This window comes from Propithecus coquereli, unplaced genomic scaffold, assembly GCF_000956105.1.
Source record: "Propithecus coquereli isolate 6110/MARCELLA unplaced genomic scaffold, Pcoq_1.0 Scaffold336, whole genome shotgun sequence".
In the NCBI taxonomy this organism is placed as follows: Eukaryota; Metazoa; Chordata; class Mammalia; order Primates; family Indriidae; genus Propithecus; species Propithecus coquereli.
In genome coordinates, this window is record NW_012149019.1 from 1,630,774 (window position 1) to 1,652,809 (window position 22,036).

The 22,036-nt window shown below is 50.8% G+C and overlaps 1 protein-coding gene across 3 annotated transcripts in view; it reads right to left on the reverse strand.

Moving 5' to 3' along the window:
• Nucleotides 1-22,036, reverse strand: part of DDC (dopa decarboxylase (aromatic L-amino acid decarboxylase)) — a 75,872-nt gene that overhangs the window by 52,780 nt on the left and 1,056 nt on the right. The window contains exons 1-4 of one of the 3 annotated variants that reach the window (XM_012650637.1): nt 16,371-16,423; nt 7,256-7,477; nt 3,506-3,619; nt 1,528-1,647 (exon numbers count right to left, since the gene is read on the reverse strand). In XM_012650637.1, the coding sequence (XP_012506091.1) occupies nt 1,528-1,647; nt 3,506-3,619; nt 7,256-7,456 (435 nt within the window). In that variant the 5' untranslated portion in view covers nt 7,457-7,477; nt 16,371-16,423. Of the gene's footprint in view, nt 1-1,527; nt 1,648-3,505; nt 3,620-7,255; nt 7,478-12,645; nt 12,738-16,370; nt 16,424-22,036 lie in introns of those variants that run through there. The other 2 variants (XM_012650639.1, XM_012650638.1) reach the window with 2 other exon arrangements.

A 22,036-nucleotide genomic window follows, 5' to 3' on the forward strand; every position in this document is an offset into this window, starting at 1 on the left:
CTCTCCATGACCCTGATGCACACTGGATGTGGTAGGCAGAATAATGCACCCCCACCTCAAGGATCCCAGGCCTTAATCCCCAGAACTTGTGACTGCTACCTTACAGGGAGAAAGTGACGCTGCTGATGTGATTAAATTAAGAAACTTGACTTGGGGAGATTATCTTGGATTATCTGGGTGGACCCAATCCCATCACGTGGGTCCTTAAAAGTGGAGACCCACTTTCAGGTCTGTGTTCAGAGGGAGACATGATCACGTAGGAAGGTCCAAGGGATGGAACACAGCTGGCTTTGAAAATGAAGGTGGGGGCCGTGGGCCAAGGCATTCCAGAGGCCTCTAGAAGCAGCAAGAGGCAAGGAAACAGATTCTGCCCCGGAGCTTCCAAGGTGTCAATTTAGGTTTCAGGCTAGTAAGATCCAGGTCAGATTTCTGCCCTACAGAACTGTGAGATGATAAATTTGCGTTGTGGTAAGCCACTAGCATTTGTTACAGCAGCAGGACAACACAGCTCCGCGGGAGGTTAGGAACCCTGGTCTTGTTGGGTAGCTGCAGGATGCGAAGTGGGAGGCTTGCTGCCCGGTCTCAGCTGGCCAGCCGGCCACGTGCTCTCGCACGACGGCGTTTTCCAGGCTGAGCCTCAGCGTGTGCCGGCTGCATAGGCCTTCGCCGATTCTCAGAGCCTTGGGGAAGACACTACTGGAAAAGGAACTCTCTTGCTCCCGAAGTTAGCAATGCTTTCCTGACTTTGTCATGTACTCGTCATGAGAAGAATGAGGTAAGGGAGGGTAGTGGGTTCAATATAGTTCATCTCCCATGCTGGGAACTAAGAGAGAAAATGCACCCAGCCCAAGTCACCCCTGTGGCATTTGTCCTGCAAGCCCAGTGGAATAGAAATTCCGTCATGACTGTCGACTGTGTCTGTCTTGTTCCCTGGCGTAAGCTCTGGCAGCGGGGACAGTCAAATGAGGAGGATGAATGAAATCAGTGCATAGGAAACAGCATCTTTAGGGAAATTACGGCTGATGGACAAGCAGCGCTGTTGTCCTCCAAAGCAGGGTCACAACTGCCACCCATGCTGAGGATAGGACCCTGTGGTGGGGAAATCCAGCCTCTGAGCTGCACAGATATGGAGCCAACGGGCAAGTTACCTCATTTTCCTCACCTGTAACCAGGGGCATTAAAACGTCCCCCAATTCATAGTGTCATTGTGAGAAGGAAATGAGCTGAGGCCCGGAAAGAGCATGGGCACGGTCGCTGGCAACAGGGAACCCAGGCAAGTGTTAGTTGCCGTTGCCTGTGAGAGCCATGGTCCCCTCTACCGTGGAGTGATGAGGGAGGGGGTGAGCACCCTGCTCACAGTGAGGGAGACACAGCTCTGGGATCGGAATCGAGCCCCTGCAGTGCCAGGACCAGGGTGTCCTAAGAGCTCGTTCTGTTTATTCTCCGGGAGAAATCCCGAGGACCTCGGTCCTGTGTGGAGCCCGCGTGTCGGGACAGCGCCCTCCTCGCCGCGTTCTCCAGCCTCACCTGGATCACGCCGCCCCCTTTTCCCGTGTTCCCAGCCAGAAACGCCTCCGGCAGCTCCAGCATCTTCCCCAGCCAGTCCATCATCACCGACTCCAGTTCCGTGCACGCCGGGCTCGCCGCCTGTGGGGGGAGGGAGGGACCGACCAAGGGCTGGACGTTGCAGAATCGGGGGAGCAGCAGGAAGGTTTAATCTTACCCTGAACCCCGAATTAAAATCACCTGATCTCAGATGCGGTTCAAATGCCTGAAAGAAGTTTCAAACACGTGTTCCTTGACAAGATTCACGCAAAAGGAATGTGATAAACCTTACTCCACTGTGCCTTGCTACACAGGCACTGTGGGCTTGCTCGCCTATTCGTTGGTTTACTTCTAGAAGGATCTAGAAAGCCCACGGGTGGACTCTCCTCCATAGTCATGGGTGAATGGGAGAGGCACTGTACCAAGTCAAAGAAGTGGGTGTGGGGCAGCTTTCACCCTCTGGGCGTCCTTGGAGAAGCCATCGATCTTGTCACTAAAGCTCCCGATGGCTTTGCCCTATGGACTCTCCCCTCTCCTGGCACACAGGAGGTGGCAGGCTGGCCTTGGGTCCCATCCAAAGATGGATTGAGCCTCCACTTTCATATAAGTCTCCACGTAAGGGGCCTACTTTGTGCTCAGAGGTGCTCTCCTGCCTAGACGTGCACACCCGCATCGTGACACGTTGCTAGTAGGAGTGAGAGGAGTGCTTTCTCTCTCCCGGCAGCCCTCCCGCTGGCCCATGCCCAGCCCGGCTAAGCCTAGTTCTACTGGGAACCTGTGCCCTGTTAGGAACCACAAATGCCGGGCACCACAGCCTGAGAGACACCGAGGCCCCCCTCCAAAGCCCAGGAGCAGTCAGACTGTCCTAGAATGAGCAGGCGCAGTTGAGTACTAAGGCCAAGCCACTCTGCAGGGACAGAATGAGTCTAGACCAGCCGAACTACACAAAATCCACTATGATATGCAATGAGAGAAAACGCCCCTTAGAAGAAGGTGTGCTCAGCCCAGGCCAGCTCTGCCCAGTGGAGACAGAAAACCTGGGCACCTGGCAGGGAAGTGCGCAGACACTGTGGCAAGAGCAGGGATGGCCTCTTCACCCTGTCTGGGGGACCTGTGATGCCTGCTCCACCAGCCACTCCCCACGCCCCAGCCTACAGAAGAGCCAGTGCCAGGCGGGTGAGGCAGGGTGGTCTCGGCTGGACTGGCTGCTCAGTGCTGTGGATTTGTAACTGACATCTCCTCTGTCACCTCAGGGCCTCATGCAGCACAGCCCAACACCCACCGGTCTACCTGGTGCCAAGGCACAGACAAGGTGGCTGCTCTGGACCTGGCAGGCCGGAGACAGACCCTGGCCTTTGAAGAACACCCCAGGTGTGGGCAGCCCTGGGCCCCTGACCATTAGGCCGACTCTGATTCCCAGCTCTCTGCATTCGGGGAGGACGGAGCCATCCCGTAGCACTGTGCCTGGAGGAGACAGCCATGGGCAGAGCCGGCCCAGCTGTTCTTCTGAGCAGGGGTCTTTCTAGGCATTTTACCCCAGAGAGGGCAGGACTGCTGGCGTGGGGGCAGGAGCTGGGCCCATTTCTAGAGTCCCCTGCTCTGAGCACTCGGCACGTCTGATGGGCCGGGTGGGGCCTGTCCCTGGGCAGCAGGCCTGGCTGGGAACAGTTGGAACAAGACAGGGGCTGTAGGAGTTCTCAAGCTTCAGAGTATATAGAAATTGGCCGCTTGGAGGAAATGCAAATTCCCAGGCTCGAACTTCAGAAAACCTGGGGCCCCAGACTGTGATTTTAACTCGTACCAAGTGCTCCTAACACTGCTGTGAAGAACTGGCTTTGAGTTGTTGAGACATTTCTCTGTTCAGCTCCTGTGTGTACAGGTGCCACGCCCACGAAGGGACCTCCCTTGACGCCCCCACTGTCGGTGGGGGGCCAGGCTGCCGGAGCACCCACACACTCACCCAGGAGAAGCCGATGCAGCCGATGGCCCCACACAGCATGTCTGCGAGCATGGCTGGGTACGAGCTGGCCGTGGGGAAGTAGGCGAAGAAGTAGGGGCTGTGCCAGTGGGTCACCTGTGCGGGAGGATGGAGCAGTCAGGAGTGAGGGAAGCCTGGCCTCACGAGGGCGGGGACGCAGGTGCCCTGAGGGCCCAGCCCACTGGCTGCATCCAGACCCCAGTAGGGGTTAGTGCAGTTCCCCAAATGTCAGCCACCCCGCGCCTTCCTCCCTTTACTTTGGAACGTTTACATATCACCTTACTGTGATATGCACTTTAGACAGATGCCTTTTTTAAATTACTGGAACATATTTGCTGGCTCAGAAGGAAATTACGTCCCTAAAATCAAGGGGGAAATCATCATTTGCCAAAACAAATGAGGTTTCTGAAAATGACACAAGTTTCGAGTTTTTGTTAGGAGCGCTCATCAGTGAGAGTGCTGCGCCCGGCCGATCTCTTTGTGTGAAACGCTCGCTTTTCCGAAAACACCTCTAAAAAATAAAGTCTGTATTTAAAAAAAAACAACAAAAGAGCCTCGGTGTCAAACTGTCTTCAGTCAAGCCCCAAACACCCATCTGGTCTTTCTGCTGCCCCAGCTGCCTGGATGAGCTGCCCCTGCGGCCAGGCAGCTCTGTCACCCCCAGCCCTCGCCCCTCTGCTGCCCCACCTTGCCTCTGTCCCCACCTTCCTGTCCCAGCTGTGGGCTTCCCACCCTTCTCCAGCCCACAAGGAGTGGACGCTTGCCCTGTGCCACACTCTGGGTGAGGTGCAGAGGAAGAGCTCGTCGTGTGCCAGGGGAGGAGAGGCAAAGGGACAGTGACAGCTCAGTGCGGGACACTTGGGGACAGAGGGTGCCAGGAGCCAGGCTGTCAGGAGGTGAGGGGTGTGGGCGCCCATCCAGGTGGGGACCCAGAGTTCCACAAGCCACAAGCTGGGAAGGCTTACGGTGGTTAAAGGGATCAGCTTGGAACATCTCAGAGTTTGGGAAGAAGATTGGGAGGTCCGAGAAGGAGGGGGTGTAGCCTGAGCTTTCCTTCTTTAATTTATTCTTGCCAATAGCATGCCTGACGTGTGAGAGCAGAACCTAGCCTTTAGGACAACCAGCCCCCAGTGCAGGGAGAAGGTACTACGATTGTCATTCAGATCCCCCTTGGGGGCTGAAACCATGTCCTGGTGTCCAAGAGACCTTGTCCCACTCCCCGTCTTCCCCTCTTTGCTCCCTTTCCATCCTGCATGTGTGAGCTGCATGGTGGCAGATGTGCCCCCAGACTGCAAGTCTGGCAGGGACTTGGATTTGTTGGGTTACCTCGAGCAACTGGCGCCTCTCGGGGCTCCATCGTCCCCTCAGGTAAAATGGAAGCATGTGCTCCGGTGTGTCTTCCAGCTCTGACACGCAGAATCCCAGGCCTACCTCACAGCCCATGGCTGTGGACATGTTCTGACATCCCTGGTTGCTATAGATTGAAGGTTTGTGCCCCCCCCCCCAATTCATATGTTCAAATCCTAACCCCCAAAGCGATGGTATCAGGAGGTCGGGTCCTTGGGTGGTGAGATGTCACGAAGGTGGAGCCCCCTGGTGGGATCGGTGCCCCCGCAAGAGGAGACCGAGCTAACTCTCTCTGTGCTGCATGCGGTTGCAGCGAGAATCTGCTGTCTATAAACCAGGAACGGGGCCCTCACCTGAGCCCAACGCCTGGAGCTCGGACGTCCAGCCTCCAGAGCTCCAGAACTGTGAGGAATCAGTGTCTGTTGTTTAAGGCCCCGGTCTGTGTACTTCGTTACGCAGCCTGAGCTAAGACGTTGCTGTTTCACAGGCTGGGCAAATATGCAAACGTTACTTTCTGATAACGCTAGTTATTAAGCATATGTCGCCCGAGACCCAGCATGAGCACTCCCCCGGGTGCGCCAGGGTGCGGGTGGGCAGAGGGCGGTGCTGGGGGGACGCCAGAGGCAGAGAAGCGGTGCAGGCTGAATGACACACTCAGCATGGCAGGCTCAGGGCCCACAGGACTCTTAGCGGCTGGGAAATGTTTGGATTTCTTTTAAAATCAGAAGAAAAAAGTGAACTTTCAAGGCAAAAAAAATCTGCAATGTTCATGTACTCTCATCTTTCTGCCAATACATTGGTAAAGTATAATCTTTCATATTCCTAGGAAGGAAGGGCCCACAAAGGCAAAAGTGCCCAGGCCCAGAGAGTAAGAGCGTGGCCCTGGGCCCTGCTCTCCCCTTCAGTCCCGGAGGCCCCTCCCCACCTGCCCCTGGGGAAGGGCAAGAGCGACCGTTGATTGGGGACATACTCCTTCGCTTCACTCCACAGTGCTCCTCCACTGCGACATTGGCGACAGGGCGTCCTGCACTGCTGCACGTGCGCACGGGCACACAGGGCCTACCTGGCTTTCCCGCGATCACGCAGCTAGCACCCGGGGAGCCTGCCCCAGAGCCTGCGGTCTCCCTGCTCAGCTCTGCGCAGCGAATACCCCCCCATAATGGAGCAGGGGACTTTAAATTTCCCCGCCTCCCACAGTCCGCGCCTGACATTTAATCACACCTCCCTACAGAGGATTTTATACCGGACAGCTTAGTGTATTTGCACAACTTCTAGCCACGCACAGGAGTCCTGTTCTCCACTCAGACCACAAATGCCAAGTGAAAACCCCCTGGGAAGGCGAGACGGGAGCCATGTGATGAGAGAGGCTCGCTGCTGCTGCGGAACTGGCTGCCGAGCTCGCGGGCCTGCGGCCAAACGCCGCCCAGGGTCAGTGACCTGTCGCCTGGCTGACCAGTCGCCCGCGCAAGGCCTCAGCGATCTGCCTTAAAATGAGGGAGGGGGCCTTGATGGCCCCAGATCCCCCTCCTGTGACTGTCGGTGCCCGTTTTCACCGTCCTTGCCACCACCGAAGCATGGGACGGCGAGGCGATCGGCCGATCCAGCCCGGCTGAGTGGACTTGCGCATCGTCAGCCAAGGCTGATGTGGCTGCGCCGAAGGGCAGGTTTGACCACCCTCACGGACCCTGGTCTGGAAGCCGGAACGGCCAGGCCAGACCTCACGGAGACCCGTTAATGGACAGGCCTTTAGGCGAACTCCTCATCAGAGAAAATCTCATTGCAGAAGCACAGAGCCAGAGTGAAGTCCCTCTGAGTGAGGACCAGGCATGGCGCCAGGTCCTGCTTGTGCTGGGGCCTCTCTGTGCACCTCGTGCTGAGCTGCGACTCCCTGGCTTCAGAGAAAGAGGCCTAACTCGGTAGTCAGCCTCTGGGGAGAAGGAATACCACACTGCCTCCTCTCAAATAAAATAAATAAAACGTTTCTCCCATACATGAGATTTACCCTTGCTAAGCCCAAGGATGGGAGGAGCATGCTTTATTTGGAACAATTGACTCGTCTGAAACCAGGCAGCAGGGCTGATTTCCTCCCACCTGCAGGTGATGATGCACTCTATGTAACAGGTGTCTTGGGGCAGGGGCTGGGCCTCCGGGGACCTCAGGGGGAAGAGTGCTGGCCACTGTAGGAGCCGGCGTGATCGGGGTTGGAATCCTGGCTCCATCATTAACCAGCTGTGTGACCTAAAGTGGCCCACGGTGGCCTCACCTGTGAAATAGAAACGACACAAGTCTCTCTGCAACCTGGCTGCGGTAAGGATTCCTGAGCTAATGCGTGTGGCCAGCCCAGTGCCCAGCCCTGCTGTGCTCTGCCCCCAGGCACTCACGCACCCCCGGCATGATTATCTTCTCCACGTCACTGATGATGTCCTCAAACGTGTCCGGCTCCTGGGGGGCGGCGGCAGGGATAAGGGGCCGCAGGTAGCCAGGCTCCACATCGGGGTAGACCTGGCGACTCTCGATGCCTTCCATGTAGTTAGCCACGTAATCCACCATCTCTTTCCCTCTCCTTCGGAATTCACTGGAATTCATGGCAGCTGGGCAGAGTGAAAACTGCAAAGAGAGACAAAACAATGCAGTTGGCAAACCCTACAACCTCCGCACTGGAGGGCAGGGACTCCAAGCTAGCTGATGGGCAGGGCCACCCGGGCAGTGACCCACAAACCCTGACGGCCACCCAGGTCCCAAGTCAAGGCCACCTTCTACCTCTGGATGAGGTAGGAATGACACTGGGTTTGAATGTTTGTTTTAAGCTTTACCAGTCTAATAAGAATTAATGATTCTGTGTTACTTCTATTAATGAGTCAAACAATTCTTTCGTGTTTCTTTGCCGTTTGGATTTCTTCTTTCACAGCTGGCTTGCTCACTGCATTCTTTCCCACAAGGGCGTCAGGTACTTTCTTATTTTGTTGCCAGGGTTCTAAATATCAATACTTCCACCCTTATGTCTGACATGTTTTGTGGACATTTCCCTCATTTTTGTTTGACCTAATTTTGCTTATGATTTTATTCTGATCTATAAGAACTTCAATATTTATGTGGTGAAATCTCATGATCTTTTCTTTATGATTTGTATCTTGCGTGCGACTATTACAAGTTGCTTTTAAAGCAAATATTCTAGCGATCTCCATGTGCCCTGCTGGGGAGCCGCACGTGCCACGTGGCAACCTGGAGCCGTGCCAGGGTAAGAACGATGCTCGGCTTCTCGGGGACCAGCTCCGAGTGACGGTGCTGTGCCCAAAGCAGGTTTCTCTGGAGAAAACAGACGAACACATATCACATCCTCCAAAAGAAATACTCTGAAAGTGTAAAATAAGACCTGGTTATTATTTTACAAACCAGTCTGTGTCATTTACTTGCAGATTATTTCCCACAAAGACCTTTTCAGAAGGCTCTTAGTGCAAAGCCACAGAGAATCTTGTACTCATTTTGTAGCTGTTTGATATTTCATGCCCCCAAGCTGGGCAAATATTAGCTGGAAGATGGAGACTGTGATAAAGGCTGTGGCCGATGCCTCTCCAGGCCCTTGAAACAGTTTCTGTTGACATAGTCTGATCAGTGTCGGCAGAGGAGCACAGCACGGTACTTCACAGCCAGCCGGCCGCCTTCCTGGATCTCTGGCTCGGTGTCTTCTGCATGAGCGACAGTCACAGCTCATCTCTAACCCCACATGCTTCAAGAAGATATGAACCCCCTGAACGCCCTCAGATCTCCTGATGGACCGTAGGGTTGGTTTTTGGTAACTTTTCCCACTGATGTCCTTTGCTAACTGTGGGCTTCTCCAACCTCAACTTAGTTATTTTTGCATTCTTGGGACCAGTCACAGGTTCTAGACCACAGTGAGCACTGGACGTTTGCTGAATGATGAATGAATAAATGAATGAATGATCTTTGGTCCTCTAAACATTTTATTTCTGTAATATACTATGTTGGATCTTACTCTCTGCCTTTAAGACAGCCCAAACCGACAGCCCATCACATACCTGCCACAAAAAAAGAGTCGCAGGAGGTAGTAGTGGCTCAGGAACCACAGCCCCCTCCCACCAAGGAATCCTGACCCGCTTCCACCTGTGGCCTCTCAGGTCTCAGTTCCTTCCAAGCCTCCAGCCTCTAGGACTCTCAGTACTCGGCTCAGTGTCCACAGCCTGGGCGCTAGGATTGCACCCCTCGGGCTCCTGCCTCAGCCATCTGGCCAGAACCCAGCCCCCTGGATGACGTTTCTATGGGTAGGGGGTGGGGGAGGGGAATCCAGCCTCCATGCAACCTCGGTGCAGAATTTGCCAGTGACACAAACCTGACCCTGCCAGGACCAGCTACGCCCCGCTGTGCGCGAGTCAGTTCCTGTGTGTCGAGGCTGGGGACAGCACGCAGCGCTGTGCTGTCGTCCTGTTCGTGCACGCAAGACACGGTGCTGCTTCAAACCCTGGGACACTGGAGACTTTATTCAATCTTCCTTTCTTTCATTTTCTATCTTGATGAAAAAGCTGTGTTGCCTTTTTTTTTAATATACAATTCCAGAAAACAATGAACCACAATGTTTCAAAAAACACTCAGTCCTCTGGGACCGAGGCCCTATCTCTCTCTTTTCCCCTCAAGCATATATTATAAACCCAGGCACAAAACGAACTGGCCGATTTTCCCCTGAATTGACTGGTTTCTTGAACATTTTCTCTGTGGGTTCAAAGAGCATTAAAAAAAACCCAGTAGGAGAAATGTTTCCAACTAAGACAATACAGAAATTTCTAGCCATGAGAGCTTTCTAATAACAGGAAAAGTGACTGATAATTTGCCTCAAAAAGAAAAAACAAAAACCCTGTACGTTCTCTTTTAACTCTTAAGGCGCTGGTTAAACAGCATGCTACCAAGGAGCTTTGGGTAAACACTTTGTTGGCGACGGTGACACACACGAACAATCAAAATCTGCGCTCCAGAGGCCTTTGGCACGCCACCAAGCGCCAGGCAGACCCGAGGTCAAGGTCACCTCTTCCATTTACCGTGCGACCTTCAACCTCCAACCTTCCTGAGGCTCCTTCACAGCCTCTGTGAAAGCAAAAAAGTGCATGAAAATCCCTCCCTTCCGCGCTGCTGGGAAGATTAAATGGGATCACGTGGTGAGTGTCGGACGCAAAGTCGGTGTTCAGCAAAAACGTTTTTATTAATAATGGGGAAAATGAGGTGGGGAAGAGGGGAAAATAGGAACTCTTCTTTCTGCTCAATTTTTCTGTAAACCTGAAATTGCTACGGAAGTCTATAAATTTTTTAAAAAAGTAAAAAAGAAAATTATTAACTGATCAGAAGTGCCTCCTGTTGGGGTGTTCCAGGCCAGCTCCCCCTCTTCCCTCCCCTCCGTCTATGACACGGTCTCGCCTCGCTCCTCTCCGGGGCTCTCGAGATGGAAACCCCATCTTGCAGCTTGTTCCTGTTGGTCTGTGACACTCAGACGGCGCTAACTCATCTGATTCTCTGAGGAGACGACAGTCAGGGACCTAGCACGAGCCTAGTGCTCGGTCTCTTTGCACACACAGCCGCTTTTCTTGGGGACTGTTGTCCTCAAAGCCAATGACCCCACACGCTTGACCTCAGGCTCCTGTGGAGTCCTTCAGAATGTCAATCCCACACGAAGATCCTATGTCACTAAGGCCCTCAGCACGTGAGCTTTACAAACTATAAAGACAGAAACTTGACAGACTCCTGCACATGGGCGGGAAAGGTCGATATGGCAGCAGCGCAGACGGAAAGTGTTCTGGGCGATGGCACAGGAGATGGAGTGGACTCTTCGTCCTGCGTCCTCGGTTTCCATCTTAGCTCCACCCCTTGTTAGCTGGGCGACCTTAGGCAACCGAGGAAGGTCAGTTCAGCTCCCTGGGCCTCTGTGCCCCACTCCCAGCCCTAGACTGGAGGGACGGGGCAGACTGTGCTCCCAGAGCCAGGGAGCAGGCCATCTGTATAAAGCTGCCACCTGGTCAGTCTTGCAAGGGGAGTGGGCGCCAAGGGGGAGACTCAGCCGGTGTCATGGAGAGGGCAGCACCTCTGCCCTTCAGCCTCCCACCAGACCTCCCGTTGGCAAAACCCTGCCAGAAACCAGGCATCCTGGGGCACACACAGCACCGTCTGTGAGGGTCACAATGGTGAGAGAGAGATCTGTTGGCAGAAAGACCCAAGATGGGTTGACGTCGTAACTCATTTCATGCTTTATTAGGTAGGTGCTGTCACTCTCCTCACTCTACGGAGGAGGACTCTGGAACCCAGAGATGCGCAAGGCAGTCCCAGGTGTGAAGCCGGCTGTAGCAATGCAGAGGCAGAGCCCACATTTCCTTTGTCCTTTATGCCAAAGTGTCCCTATTTATAATTCACATAATTAAGCCAGGGGACCTCCTACCTCCCCACCACATGCACCCCCTTACCACGTTCTTATACTCATACCACCACTTCTATGTAAATCTGGGTGTTCTTGTTTAAACAGGAACACTCTCATTGGTTTACAAAGTGCTGATGTTTCTGTGAACTTACATGTGCCAGGGACTACGTTAAGCTCTTCGCACATGTTCTCGTATTTAATCTTCATAACCTCGTCAAGGACTATTTCCCCCTTTAACAGACCGCAAGGCTGAGGGGCAGAGGAGCTACACGACTCGACCAAGACTCTACCCTGCTGCATCAGGTCAGGTCCACAGCTGAACCCGGACAGTCTGGCTCCCGAAGGCACTGGAGAGAATGCCTGGGCGCAAACACGGGCACAGAGCACACCTCACCGAGGTGACCAGAAGCCTATGGGTTGTTGGCATCCTTGAAAAAGGCATAAAGTAACTTCAGGATTAGAGATTTGAAAAACCAGTTGGTCCCGGAGCCTCGAGGAAAGGATTCCCAAATGCCCCTCAGATGCTTAGAGTTCCCGTGCCTCGCAAATGGGAAGTGGAGGAGGATGGGCTGGGCAGCTGTCTGCCAGAGGTGTGACCAAGGCTGAGCACGCTGAGCTCGCCAAACCCCCGGCATAGTCTGTTCGGGCAGCTGTGATACAGTACCCTGGACTGAGTGGCTTATAAACAACAGACACTGATTTCTCGAAGTTCTGGTGGCTGGAAGTCCAAGACTAAGGCACCAGCAGATTCGGTGTCTGGTGAGGCTCGTTCCTCACAGACAGCACCTTCTCCCTGTGTCCTCACATGGTGGAAGGGGTGAGTGGTCACTCTGGGGTCTCTTTATAAGGGCACTAATCCATTCATGAGGGCTCTGTCTCCATGCCCTAATCTCCCCCCAAAGGCCCCACCTCCTGTTACGCTCACATTGCGGGCTAGATTTCAGCATGTGAATGCATCTCCACTTCCAGTCTGTACCGTGGCCGCTGCACTAAGCACCACACGTGATAGTGAAGAGAGTACCAGATAACTTACAAGGTAGATGCTCGAAACATATCACTTCACTCTCCATACCCCATGCCAATTCAGGAGGGACTGAGTCTAGCACCGGAAGGGAGTGGCTGTGTAGAGAGGAAGTCCTGCCAGGGTCCCAGCATGGGGCTGTCCCTGCCCCACCCAGGAAGCCTCGTGCTCTCTGGCCAGCGTTGACTGGTGGGAGAACATCCCTGCCCAGTCAAGCAGGCTGCAATTGAGAGTAGTAAACTTTCGATATTCCACTTCCACGAGATAGTCTTCTTTTTCTTAGCCATGGAGAGTAGAAAGAACAGTGGATTTGGGTTCAGAGGAAACGGGCCTGAGTCCTACCTCTGCTGCGGGAGGCTGTGCAGCTGCCGGCTGACATCTTGGCTTCCCTGAGTCCAAGTGTGCTCACATGTAAAACCAGGCAGTGAGATGATGCAGGCAGAAAGCACTTTGGACTGCAAACCTGCATCTGATGATTGTCATTATGGAAAGAAAGGGAGGAGCCTCTTCTCCTGAGCTGGCCAGGTCATTTGGCAGAGATAGGAACACCCACAGCAGCACGAGACAAATAGGAGAAAATTTTCGCAATAGACAAAGATCAAAATCGCAGGGAAAACCTTGCTCCTTGGCTGATGTGAAAAAGGAAGGAGTGTCGCAAGGCTATTTCTTACTCACTCCCTGTGTAAAAAGCAATGCCCCATCTGAGTCTTTTCTTGACCAACAGTTCTCCATGGAAAGGAGCCATAGAGAAGTTTATGTCTGGGTTTTCAGTTTTGCTCCCATGGGAAAATGCTACCATTTCCACTCACATTTCTGTCACCACGCTGTGACCTAAGTTAAAGCTGACTGGAAAAATCCATAACTCGAGCAATTTTGAAAGATGAAAAAAGAATGTCAGGAGCATTAAACTCACTGATATTACTTCAATTTAGTCCTGACCATAAACAATTCAAATGGTTGCAATGGGGACATACATGTTATCTGGGTTCTTTTTCCACCTGCCGCTTCCCTGCGTGCCTCACTGCAACGTGCGTAACTACATCAGCACAAGCCCCATCTGCCCTTAGCAAGACCTGCTGAGCGGATTTCACAGGGTCACTAGGACACCTCCTTGTTCTGTCAGCTGTTGCTGTCATGACTAGCACTGCCATGGCTAGACGGCAGTGAACGACACCATCATGACACAGGTCACGCCTGTTGAGTCTGTTCCTCAAATATGTTAATTTCCGAATGGACTTAAGAGGTGTGAGTTGTGCAGTTCTTTTTCTGTGTTGCCAGTTGCTTCCAGAAGAACTAGAATGATACAGAGATGTCACCCATCATCAAAGCATGGTGAGCACGAACACCCCATCTCTGTTAGCTTTTATCATTCAAATTTTATTACTTTCATTCATGTTTGCTATTTTTAAAGGTTTGTATAAAAACCAATGAATAATTTTAATTTTAATAATTTTAATTTTAACTTTTCTCCTTTGTTTTCATTTTATTTTAGGGTTATTCCAGAGGAGACTTCTCTTAGATGGAACGCACCCTCCTACTGCCTTAAAAAATTGTTTGCCCTTATTATTGCCTCAATTCTTCCCCCCTTTTTCTGATGCTCTTGAAATCACGTTAATAGTTCACAAAAGGTCACAACCATCTGCCTTTTCCCATAGACATGAGACTACTCAAATTACATTCTAGCTGGTTGCTCCTTTTCACAATAGTCATAATATCCTGGGACTATGTCACATATTGCTTTATCGTCCATTATAAATACAGGACACCTGGCATCGTGACTCTATTTAGTAAGCTTTGGCACACTCTTTGGGGAGTCTCGCTTTTTTTCATGAACCAGTTCAGTGGTAAATATTGACTTGTCCATTCATCGTGAACTCTTCATTATCCCTCCTACTGAACAGTTGCTGGCCTCTCGCCCGGGGTTGCTAAGGAGCCTACACTCGAGCCTCCCCCAAGTCAGATCCCAACAACACGTTGACACTTGACTGCCGCATTCTATTGTCCAGGAAAAGACACAAATCAGTATTGCCTAAGCTTCTGGGAAGCACTTGGTATGTGTTATTTTACTGGACACTCTCACAATCCTGTAAAGTGAGTATTATTATTGCTGTTGAACTGACCACGGCCACACAACCAGCGATGGAGGGTGTGGGTGCCGGTATTTTGAAGTCGGCCTCTTCCCATCACTCCTACGGCCTGGCGCCCGCGTGCACTGCGCTGTCGGCTCCCGCCAGGCCTGGGGAGGAAGTGTCTGCACCCCAGAGTGCTGCCCAGGGCTCCTGCGCATCTGCACACAGAGCAGGAGGACGGGCTTCGGGCCGGCGCTGCCGACAGGCGCACGTCTGCCTCCCCCCCGCCCCCCACCCCGCCCCGGGCTGATCCCAACAGAAACAGGCAGGGGCCAAACAACTCTGCTATCCTGTGTCCCAAGAGAAGCGCCTCTCCCGTACCTCCTCCAAAATAAAATAACTGTTGACTAGTTACTGGCCCCAGGGCCCTGGTCGAAGCACTTCACCCAGATCCTCTCAATCTGGACATCTGCTCTGCACAGCGGCAGAGTTACACTTTCTTTGGAAATGAGGACATGGGCTCAGGGGAGCAGGTAGCTTGTCTAAGCCCACGCAGCTCCGAGGTGGCTTTTATAACCTTGCCTGTCCAAACCAGGAGACCAGACCTTTTCCCTTTTGCCCGGGCCCTGGCATTTACGAGGACCCTGAGCCACCCCTCAGAACGCAGTGGGATTTTAACCTTTCTACCAGGGCCTGCGCTGCCTGCTGGGTCCGTGCGCCCGAGAGGTGCCTCTTGCTCCCCGGCATCTTCCTCCAGAAATGCTGATGAGCACCAAGAAAAACAGGACCGCTCTTCTGAAATATCCAGGGAGTCTAGTTTTCCTAGAGCCTTTCCCCAAACCAGCCCCCTCAAGTTGGGTTTCCAAGAGGACAGGGTAAAATCTTCAGAATAATCAGCATCATGAAGAGGAGAAAACAAATGTGACTAACCCCCGGGCTATTTCTTTGGATGCATGAGGGTTTGAAGGGGGTTTGTCTTATTTTAATTATTTCAGTCGCACTGGCTGTGTGTGGAGGCCCGTCCTCCGTGTCCCCAGGAGAGAGGAAGACAGCCACACCCCTGCCCCTGCAACGCCGTCACTGTTCCAGGACCTGCTGCCCTCACCTGGGACTCCCAGGCTGCCATCCAGGGCTCTGGCGTCCCCAAGGAAAGGAGTACGTCTGTCTCTGGCACCCTTGACAAAGCCAAAGAGGGCCAGCGTTTATGCTGCAATTGTCACCTTTCAGAGGGGAGGCGCTGCTTATTGGAATGAGAAGTCATCTGCAACGAGCTGAGCTCTCGGGCCCTTTTTCCTTGGAAACTGGAGAAAACAAGCAACGGAGGATGCAGCAGACCACTTAGCAGCATTTTCAATGCCCTTGCTCTTTCCTACCTATGGTTTACTTGCTCATTCATAATAGAGCTCCCATTTATTGAGCACCTACTGTGTGCCTGGCCCTTTATAGATTCAGACCTGATTTTCCCCACACCCCTGGGGAAGGATGCTGTTTGCTGCCCCCCACCCCAACACCCGTGCCCGCTGAGGGAGAGGGCGTGGGCCAGGGAGTTGTGTGACTTGAGTGCAGACCTGGGTTGTGGGGTGGCTTGGCCCCCGCCCTTCCCGCCCCATCATGTGGCCTCCACGGGCTCTATGGGCACACGAGCAGGTCTGGAAAATAATTTCCAGTCACTTGGTTATGTTGCTTTCGTGGCTCAAGGAACATAGGCTAAAAACAATCAGAAGTTTCTGATTCTTTGCCTGACTACTTGTTGCTTGGAGATGGCACAAAAAAGCAGACTGACCTAGTTTGGTGCCTATCTTCTAGAAAAGTTCCTGCAGCACCCCCGCCATCTGCCCCACGGACGCTCAGCTGTCCCAGTCGGCAGAGCCCCCTTGAAGGAGGGGAAATTGCACAGCTAGAATCACCGGCAGACCACCCGGCCCAGGCCCAGGGTCCCGCCACCTGGGAGCTGGCGCCGGAGTCTGGCCCGCGCCCTGAGGACAAAGCAGTACTCACAGGCAGCAGGGAGGTGCTTGCTCTCTGTCCTCTTCTCTCTGCTTCCTCAGTGACAGTTAAAAGGCACAGAGGATGTGATTGCCATTTATGTAGACAAAGTGTCCGCCGCCCCGAAGCCAATCAGAGCGCTGGCTGTGCATTATTTACCCAGCAGCATCCTCCACCTCCCCGCCCCCGCCCCCACGGGGCGTGCGCCTCGCAGGATGGAGAGAAGCAGCAGGCGGGGGGAGCTGGGGGAAATGTGCCCTGTGTTCCCGGGCACTGTGTGGGACCAGACTCGGGCAGTGCTCCCCACACTCTCCCAGCAACGCTGAGAAGCCCATGCTCCGGTCCAGGGGAGAAGCAGGGGCCTGCACGGCATGTGAGGGGCACTCCCTCCGGGCAGGCTCCCTCTGTGAGGGGCTCTTCGGACCCCGCCCCACATGAGGGCTCTGGTGCCATGCCATCTGCGAAGAGAGGCCGATGAGGAGTTGAACCTGGTTCATCTCATTCGGAGTCCTGTTCTGTTACCCTTATGCCCACCAGCATCCAAAACATGGCTTGGGCTGTGTCTTCCCTCCACCCTGCTGGTAGCAACAGGAAGGAGCGTGCCCCTCCTCTGCCCAGCTGATGCGTGAACACGAGGGGCAGGATTCCGTTCCTCCCTTACAGCGTGCACAGAGCCGCATGAACCCGGGAAAGGGGTCTGGGCCCCGCAGACAAGGAAGCGGGAGAACAGGGTCTACTCAGATGATGGGCAACGTGCAGGTGCCTCTGCCCCGGCCATATGCACGTGCACACTCATGCATGCACACACACAGGTGTGCACAATGGCACATGCACACATATGTGCACACATGCCATGCACACACATACTCGTGTGCATCGCACCCCGCACCCCACCCCGGCCACATCCAGGGCCTGTGGTGAAGTCCAGACCCAGGACTCCCCCAAGGAGAGCATCCATCCTCTGACTTACACAGCATCTTTTCAAAGGAGCATCTACCCTTGTGGGGCAGAGACCCCACGGAGCTGGGACCATGCAGAGGCTTCCAAGGCAGCAGGGCATGCCAGGAGGGCAGGGGCTGTAGGGCAGGGAGCTGCCAGGTGGGTGGAGCCGGGGAGGGGCCCCTGGGCCCAGCCCGTGCATAAGCAGCTCCCGCTGTAGCTGGGCCTGGGCCTCACAGGCAGCAGCCACATGGACAATGGAAGCAGTAAGGAGATTAGGCCCCATCTGCGCAGACTGCAAGATGGGAGCTGCCCAGGCGTCACCACCCTGGGGGCAGTCAGGGGCCAACAGGAGGATGGTTCATTCCCCAGACACTGTGACATCAGCCACAACCACAGAGGAGAGGCAGCCTTGGCCCTGAGGACATCCAGCTGGACAGAGAGACACCTCCCGAGCTGAAACCTCTGGGTCTTGGAGATGTGCCCATGAGGAAGGGCCCGGGCCCCGGTCCAGGAAGACTGTCCGGGAGCTCGGCGCCAAGGTGGGGTGCCTGAATGCAGGCCCCAGCAGGGCGGGTCCCTCACCCAGCGCATGGCTTGCCCAGAGCAAGCCCCTGCGAAACACAGGCGAATGTGTCGGGGCTACACACAGGGAGGGGCATGTAGGGCACCCAGGCAAGGAACCCTGGGGGTCCCTGAGAGGAGGGAGTGAAAGCCTCCCTTTCATAAAGAGCAGCCATAACAATGCTTGGCGTCTGCAAAGGTCCACACAGCCCCACACAGCCCCTCGGGGCTCCTTTATCTTCAACCCCATTTTACAGATGGGAGGAAACAGAGGCTGGGGAACTTGCCGAAGGTCACATAGCTGATCCGTGTACAGAAGGGCATGTCCCCGTGCTCCCCACCCCTGGGCCAGCTTGTGCTGGGCAGAGCGGGGTCCACATGCTGTGTCGCTTTACAGGATGGGCAGGTGACGGGGGTGGGTGGTGAGAGAATAAACAGAAACCTGCAGCGGCCACCTGTGCCTGCCCTGCCAAGTGCACAAAGAAGGCACAGCCCAGGGAGGAGGCTCGCACGTGTGGAGGAAAGTAAAGCCACCGGGAGGTTTGGAGCAGAGCACAGATGTGTCTAAGCTAGGTGTTGAACAATCACTGCAGCTGCGGCTTGGACAGGAAATTGCAGGTTGGGTGAGCAAGGGTGGGAAAGAGTAGACAGAGCTGAGATTTATTTGCAAGGCAGAAAGGAGAAGACACAGTGCAGTGTCGAGACAGGGAGCTTCAGATGCTGGGCTTAGATCTGCCTTTGCCACTGATGAGGTGTCACTCTGGGCAGATGCTCTTCTACCTATGTGCAAGGATGACAAGTTAAGATTAATATTAGGAACAAAGCAGTAGGAATGGATCTAACGAAATCTAATAAAAGATGTGCAAGGCTGGCATTAAGAAACTTATAAAATTTTATGGAAAGATGTTAAAGAAGACCTAGGTAAATGAAAATAAATGTCTATTCATGGACAGAAATGCTCAATGTTATAAATATTTTGATTTTCCTGAAACTGATTAACAGATTCAGTACCATTCTAACCAAATTCTGAATGGATCTTTGACTCTGAAATATAAATGGAAAACAAAAGTCTAAGAATGGCCAGTATACTTCCGAGAAAGAATATTGCAAGGAATCTTGCTCTACAGTTACCAAGATGGATGATGCTATAAAAATGTATATTTGATGTAGGGACAGACATCTGACCAATTAAACAGAATCGAGAGCCTGGAAGAAAATCCCACAGAAATATGGAAAATGCACAGATGTGGTGTTGCAGATCAATAGAGAAAAGATTAGTTCCTGATGGGTTAAATCCTCAATTGTGAAAGGTAAACTATTCCAGAAAACAAAGAAGTATATTTTTATGATCATAAAAGATTGACAAATTTGACTGCATTATTAAGAATACCTGTTCTCCAAGCTATAGAAACTGGAAAGACAGCCTACAAACTAGAGGGAGGTATTTAGAATGCACATTGCTAATTATGGGTTAGGATCTACAGTACAAAAAGAACTTTTCCATAAGAAAAAGACAACCTAATAGAATAACAAGCATTTGTCAGAAATGGAAACAATCTCTCATAAATATGTAAAAAGATTTCTCATTAGTAATCAAAGAAGGTAACTTTTTATTGCTAAAGTATAGAATTGCAATTGAGTTTTAAATATTGATTTCTTTCCTGGACACCTAACTACATTCTCTTAAAAGTTTTAGTCATTTCTCCATTAATTCAGGAGGATATCCACATAAACAATCATATCGCCTGTGAATTGTGACAATGCAGTTTCTTTCTAGTCCTTTTAGCTTTTATTCTTCTTCCTTGCCTTATTGTACTGTCTAGAACTGTGCTGCCCCATGCCCTAGCCAGGAACCACACGTGGCCATTGACCTCTTGAAGTGCAGCTAGTACTACTGAGGAAAGGAATGAGTAATTCTATTTAATAAAGTTACATTTAAATCTAAAAACCGAAGCAGTGTAAAAGTCTCCCCCATTAAACACAATTTTAGCTTAGGACTACACTTCGCTTTAACTGTTGTATCATATATTTTATTTCTGCTGTAGTACAATTTTAAAAAAATGTGGCTAGTAGAAAATTTAAGATTATATGTATACACAGCACTGTTCTAGGGCCCCAGGACATGGTGAAAGAAGCAGCGGTAGTGAACATCTTATTGCCTTTAAAAGGAATGCTTCTAACATTTCACTATTAATTATAGGGTTTTCTTGAAAATTCTTTATTAGAAGGTTTCTTCGTATTTTTATAATTAATAGATGTCTAATTTTATTTGATGCTTTTTTGCAGTGAAAGAGAAAAGCATATAGTTTTCCTCATCTGAATTATTACTCATGATGCATCACATTAATACATTTTGTAATTCTCAAATATCTTTTCATTCCTGGCATAAAACTATGGTGCACTAACATTCTATAAAGAATTTTTACATCTATCTCAGGAGTAAAATTGTGGTTTTCCTTTCTAAAATTGACTTTCTCTAAGTTTTATTGTCAGATTCTATGTTCTTATAGATTGATCTGAGGATAATTCTTCCTTTTTTGATTCTTTGAAACAATTTACATAATTTTGAAATTTGGAATTATGCAATCCCTAAAGAGTGTTAGAAATCAGGCATAAATGATCTGTGCGCTTTCCTCATTTTTGAGGGAAGGATTTTAAGGAATCAATTTTTTTATAGGAGTAATCAAAATTTCCATTTCTCCTTGAACCCAATTTGATTTTCTTTCATCATGTTTTTTAATTTAATGACAAGTTTTTTAAAATTACATACTCATTAACTTTTTACTTTGCTGAGTCTACAATTATGTCCCTTCTATATTAAATGTTATTTTTTATTACCCCTTACTTTTGTCTATAGTTAATCTTGCCAGAACTGTGTATATCTTATGCTATTAGTCTTTTTTTTTTAAACAAACTTTTTTGCTTTGTTGATCCTTCTTATTTTACCTTTATTTTCTTTTTCAATGATTTATCCTCTTAATCTTTATTATTGCCTGCACCCAATTATCTTCAGGTTTATTCTCTTGTTCTTTTTCTAACATCTTTAGTTAGGTGACTGTCTCATTAATTTTTGGCTTTTTTTACTTTCTAGAATTAGCATTTAAAACTATATGCTTTCCATGTACTATTTTCAACACATAATTTAAGTTTTAATATGTAGCACTTTTGTAATTTATAAGTAGAATTTAATTTCTGTTACATTTTTTCTTTGCTGCATGAGTTAGTAGCTTTTCAAAAATTTTCAAGACGTCTAGCAATATTGGCTTATCTTTTTATTAAATTCTAATTTAATTAATTGAATTATGATCAGAGAACATGCTGATGTGATAGCAATTCTCTGACAGACGTTGACACTTGCATCACGGCCTAATACTTCCTCAGACTTTGCAGATGTTTTAAGCGCACTTGAGAAGAAAGTGTATTTTCTAATTATTAGGTACAGTATACCATATATGTCCAACAAACCAAGATTATTACCCGTGCTGTTGAAATTTTCTAAATCTTTACTAGTTTTTTGTTTGCTAAATTATCATCCAGTTTACTATAATTGGTGAAGATGTGTTGAAATCTTCCCCATGATGGTGTATTTGTTGATTTCTCCCCCATAGTTGTTCCAAGATTTCCTTTAAATATTTAAGGTTCTATATGTATTTAGAACTGAATTATGTTCTTGGTGGAGTGAACCGTGTATCATTTTATATAACAATAGGTTAAATTACTGAGCCAATTACTCATTTGACCTTGTTAAAATGTGCAAACTCCGCACCTGTTCCTCAGTCATCCCTGTGCGATGTTCTCGAGCCTCTCCGCTTTCTTGGACACCAGGGGTGGAGTGAATCTCAGGGATGGCATTGCATGTAGAAGGCTATGTCTCTTCACATGTTATTTAGACATTTTTAAAAGTCTGAAAGTTGTTTAAGTTTTAAGCAGCGCCAACCTTTTCCTGGTTTCGAAATGTCATAAATCCACTTTGTGAGGCCTTCCAGAGTAGAAAGTTCTATGTGGACATTTCTGTCCCGTACCTTCATCTTGGCAAGCCCAACGAGCAAGGCTAAATGCTGGAGTGACTGACCCCAGCAATAGCAGGGGCGCTTGTCTTCCTGGACCAAGGCTAACCGAGAGCAGTCTGAGGGTGTGTCCTCAGGGCACACTCCCTCCTGGGTTCATAAGTCATC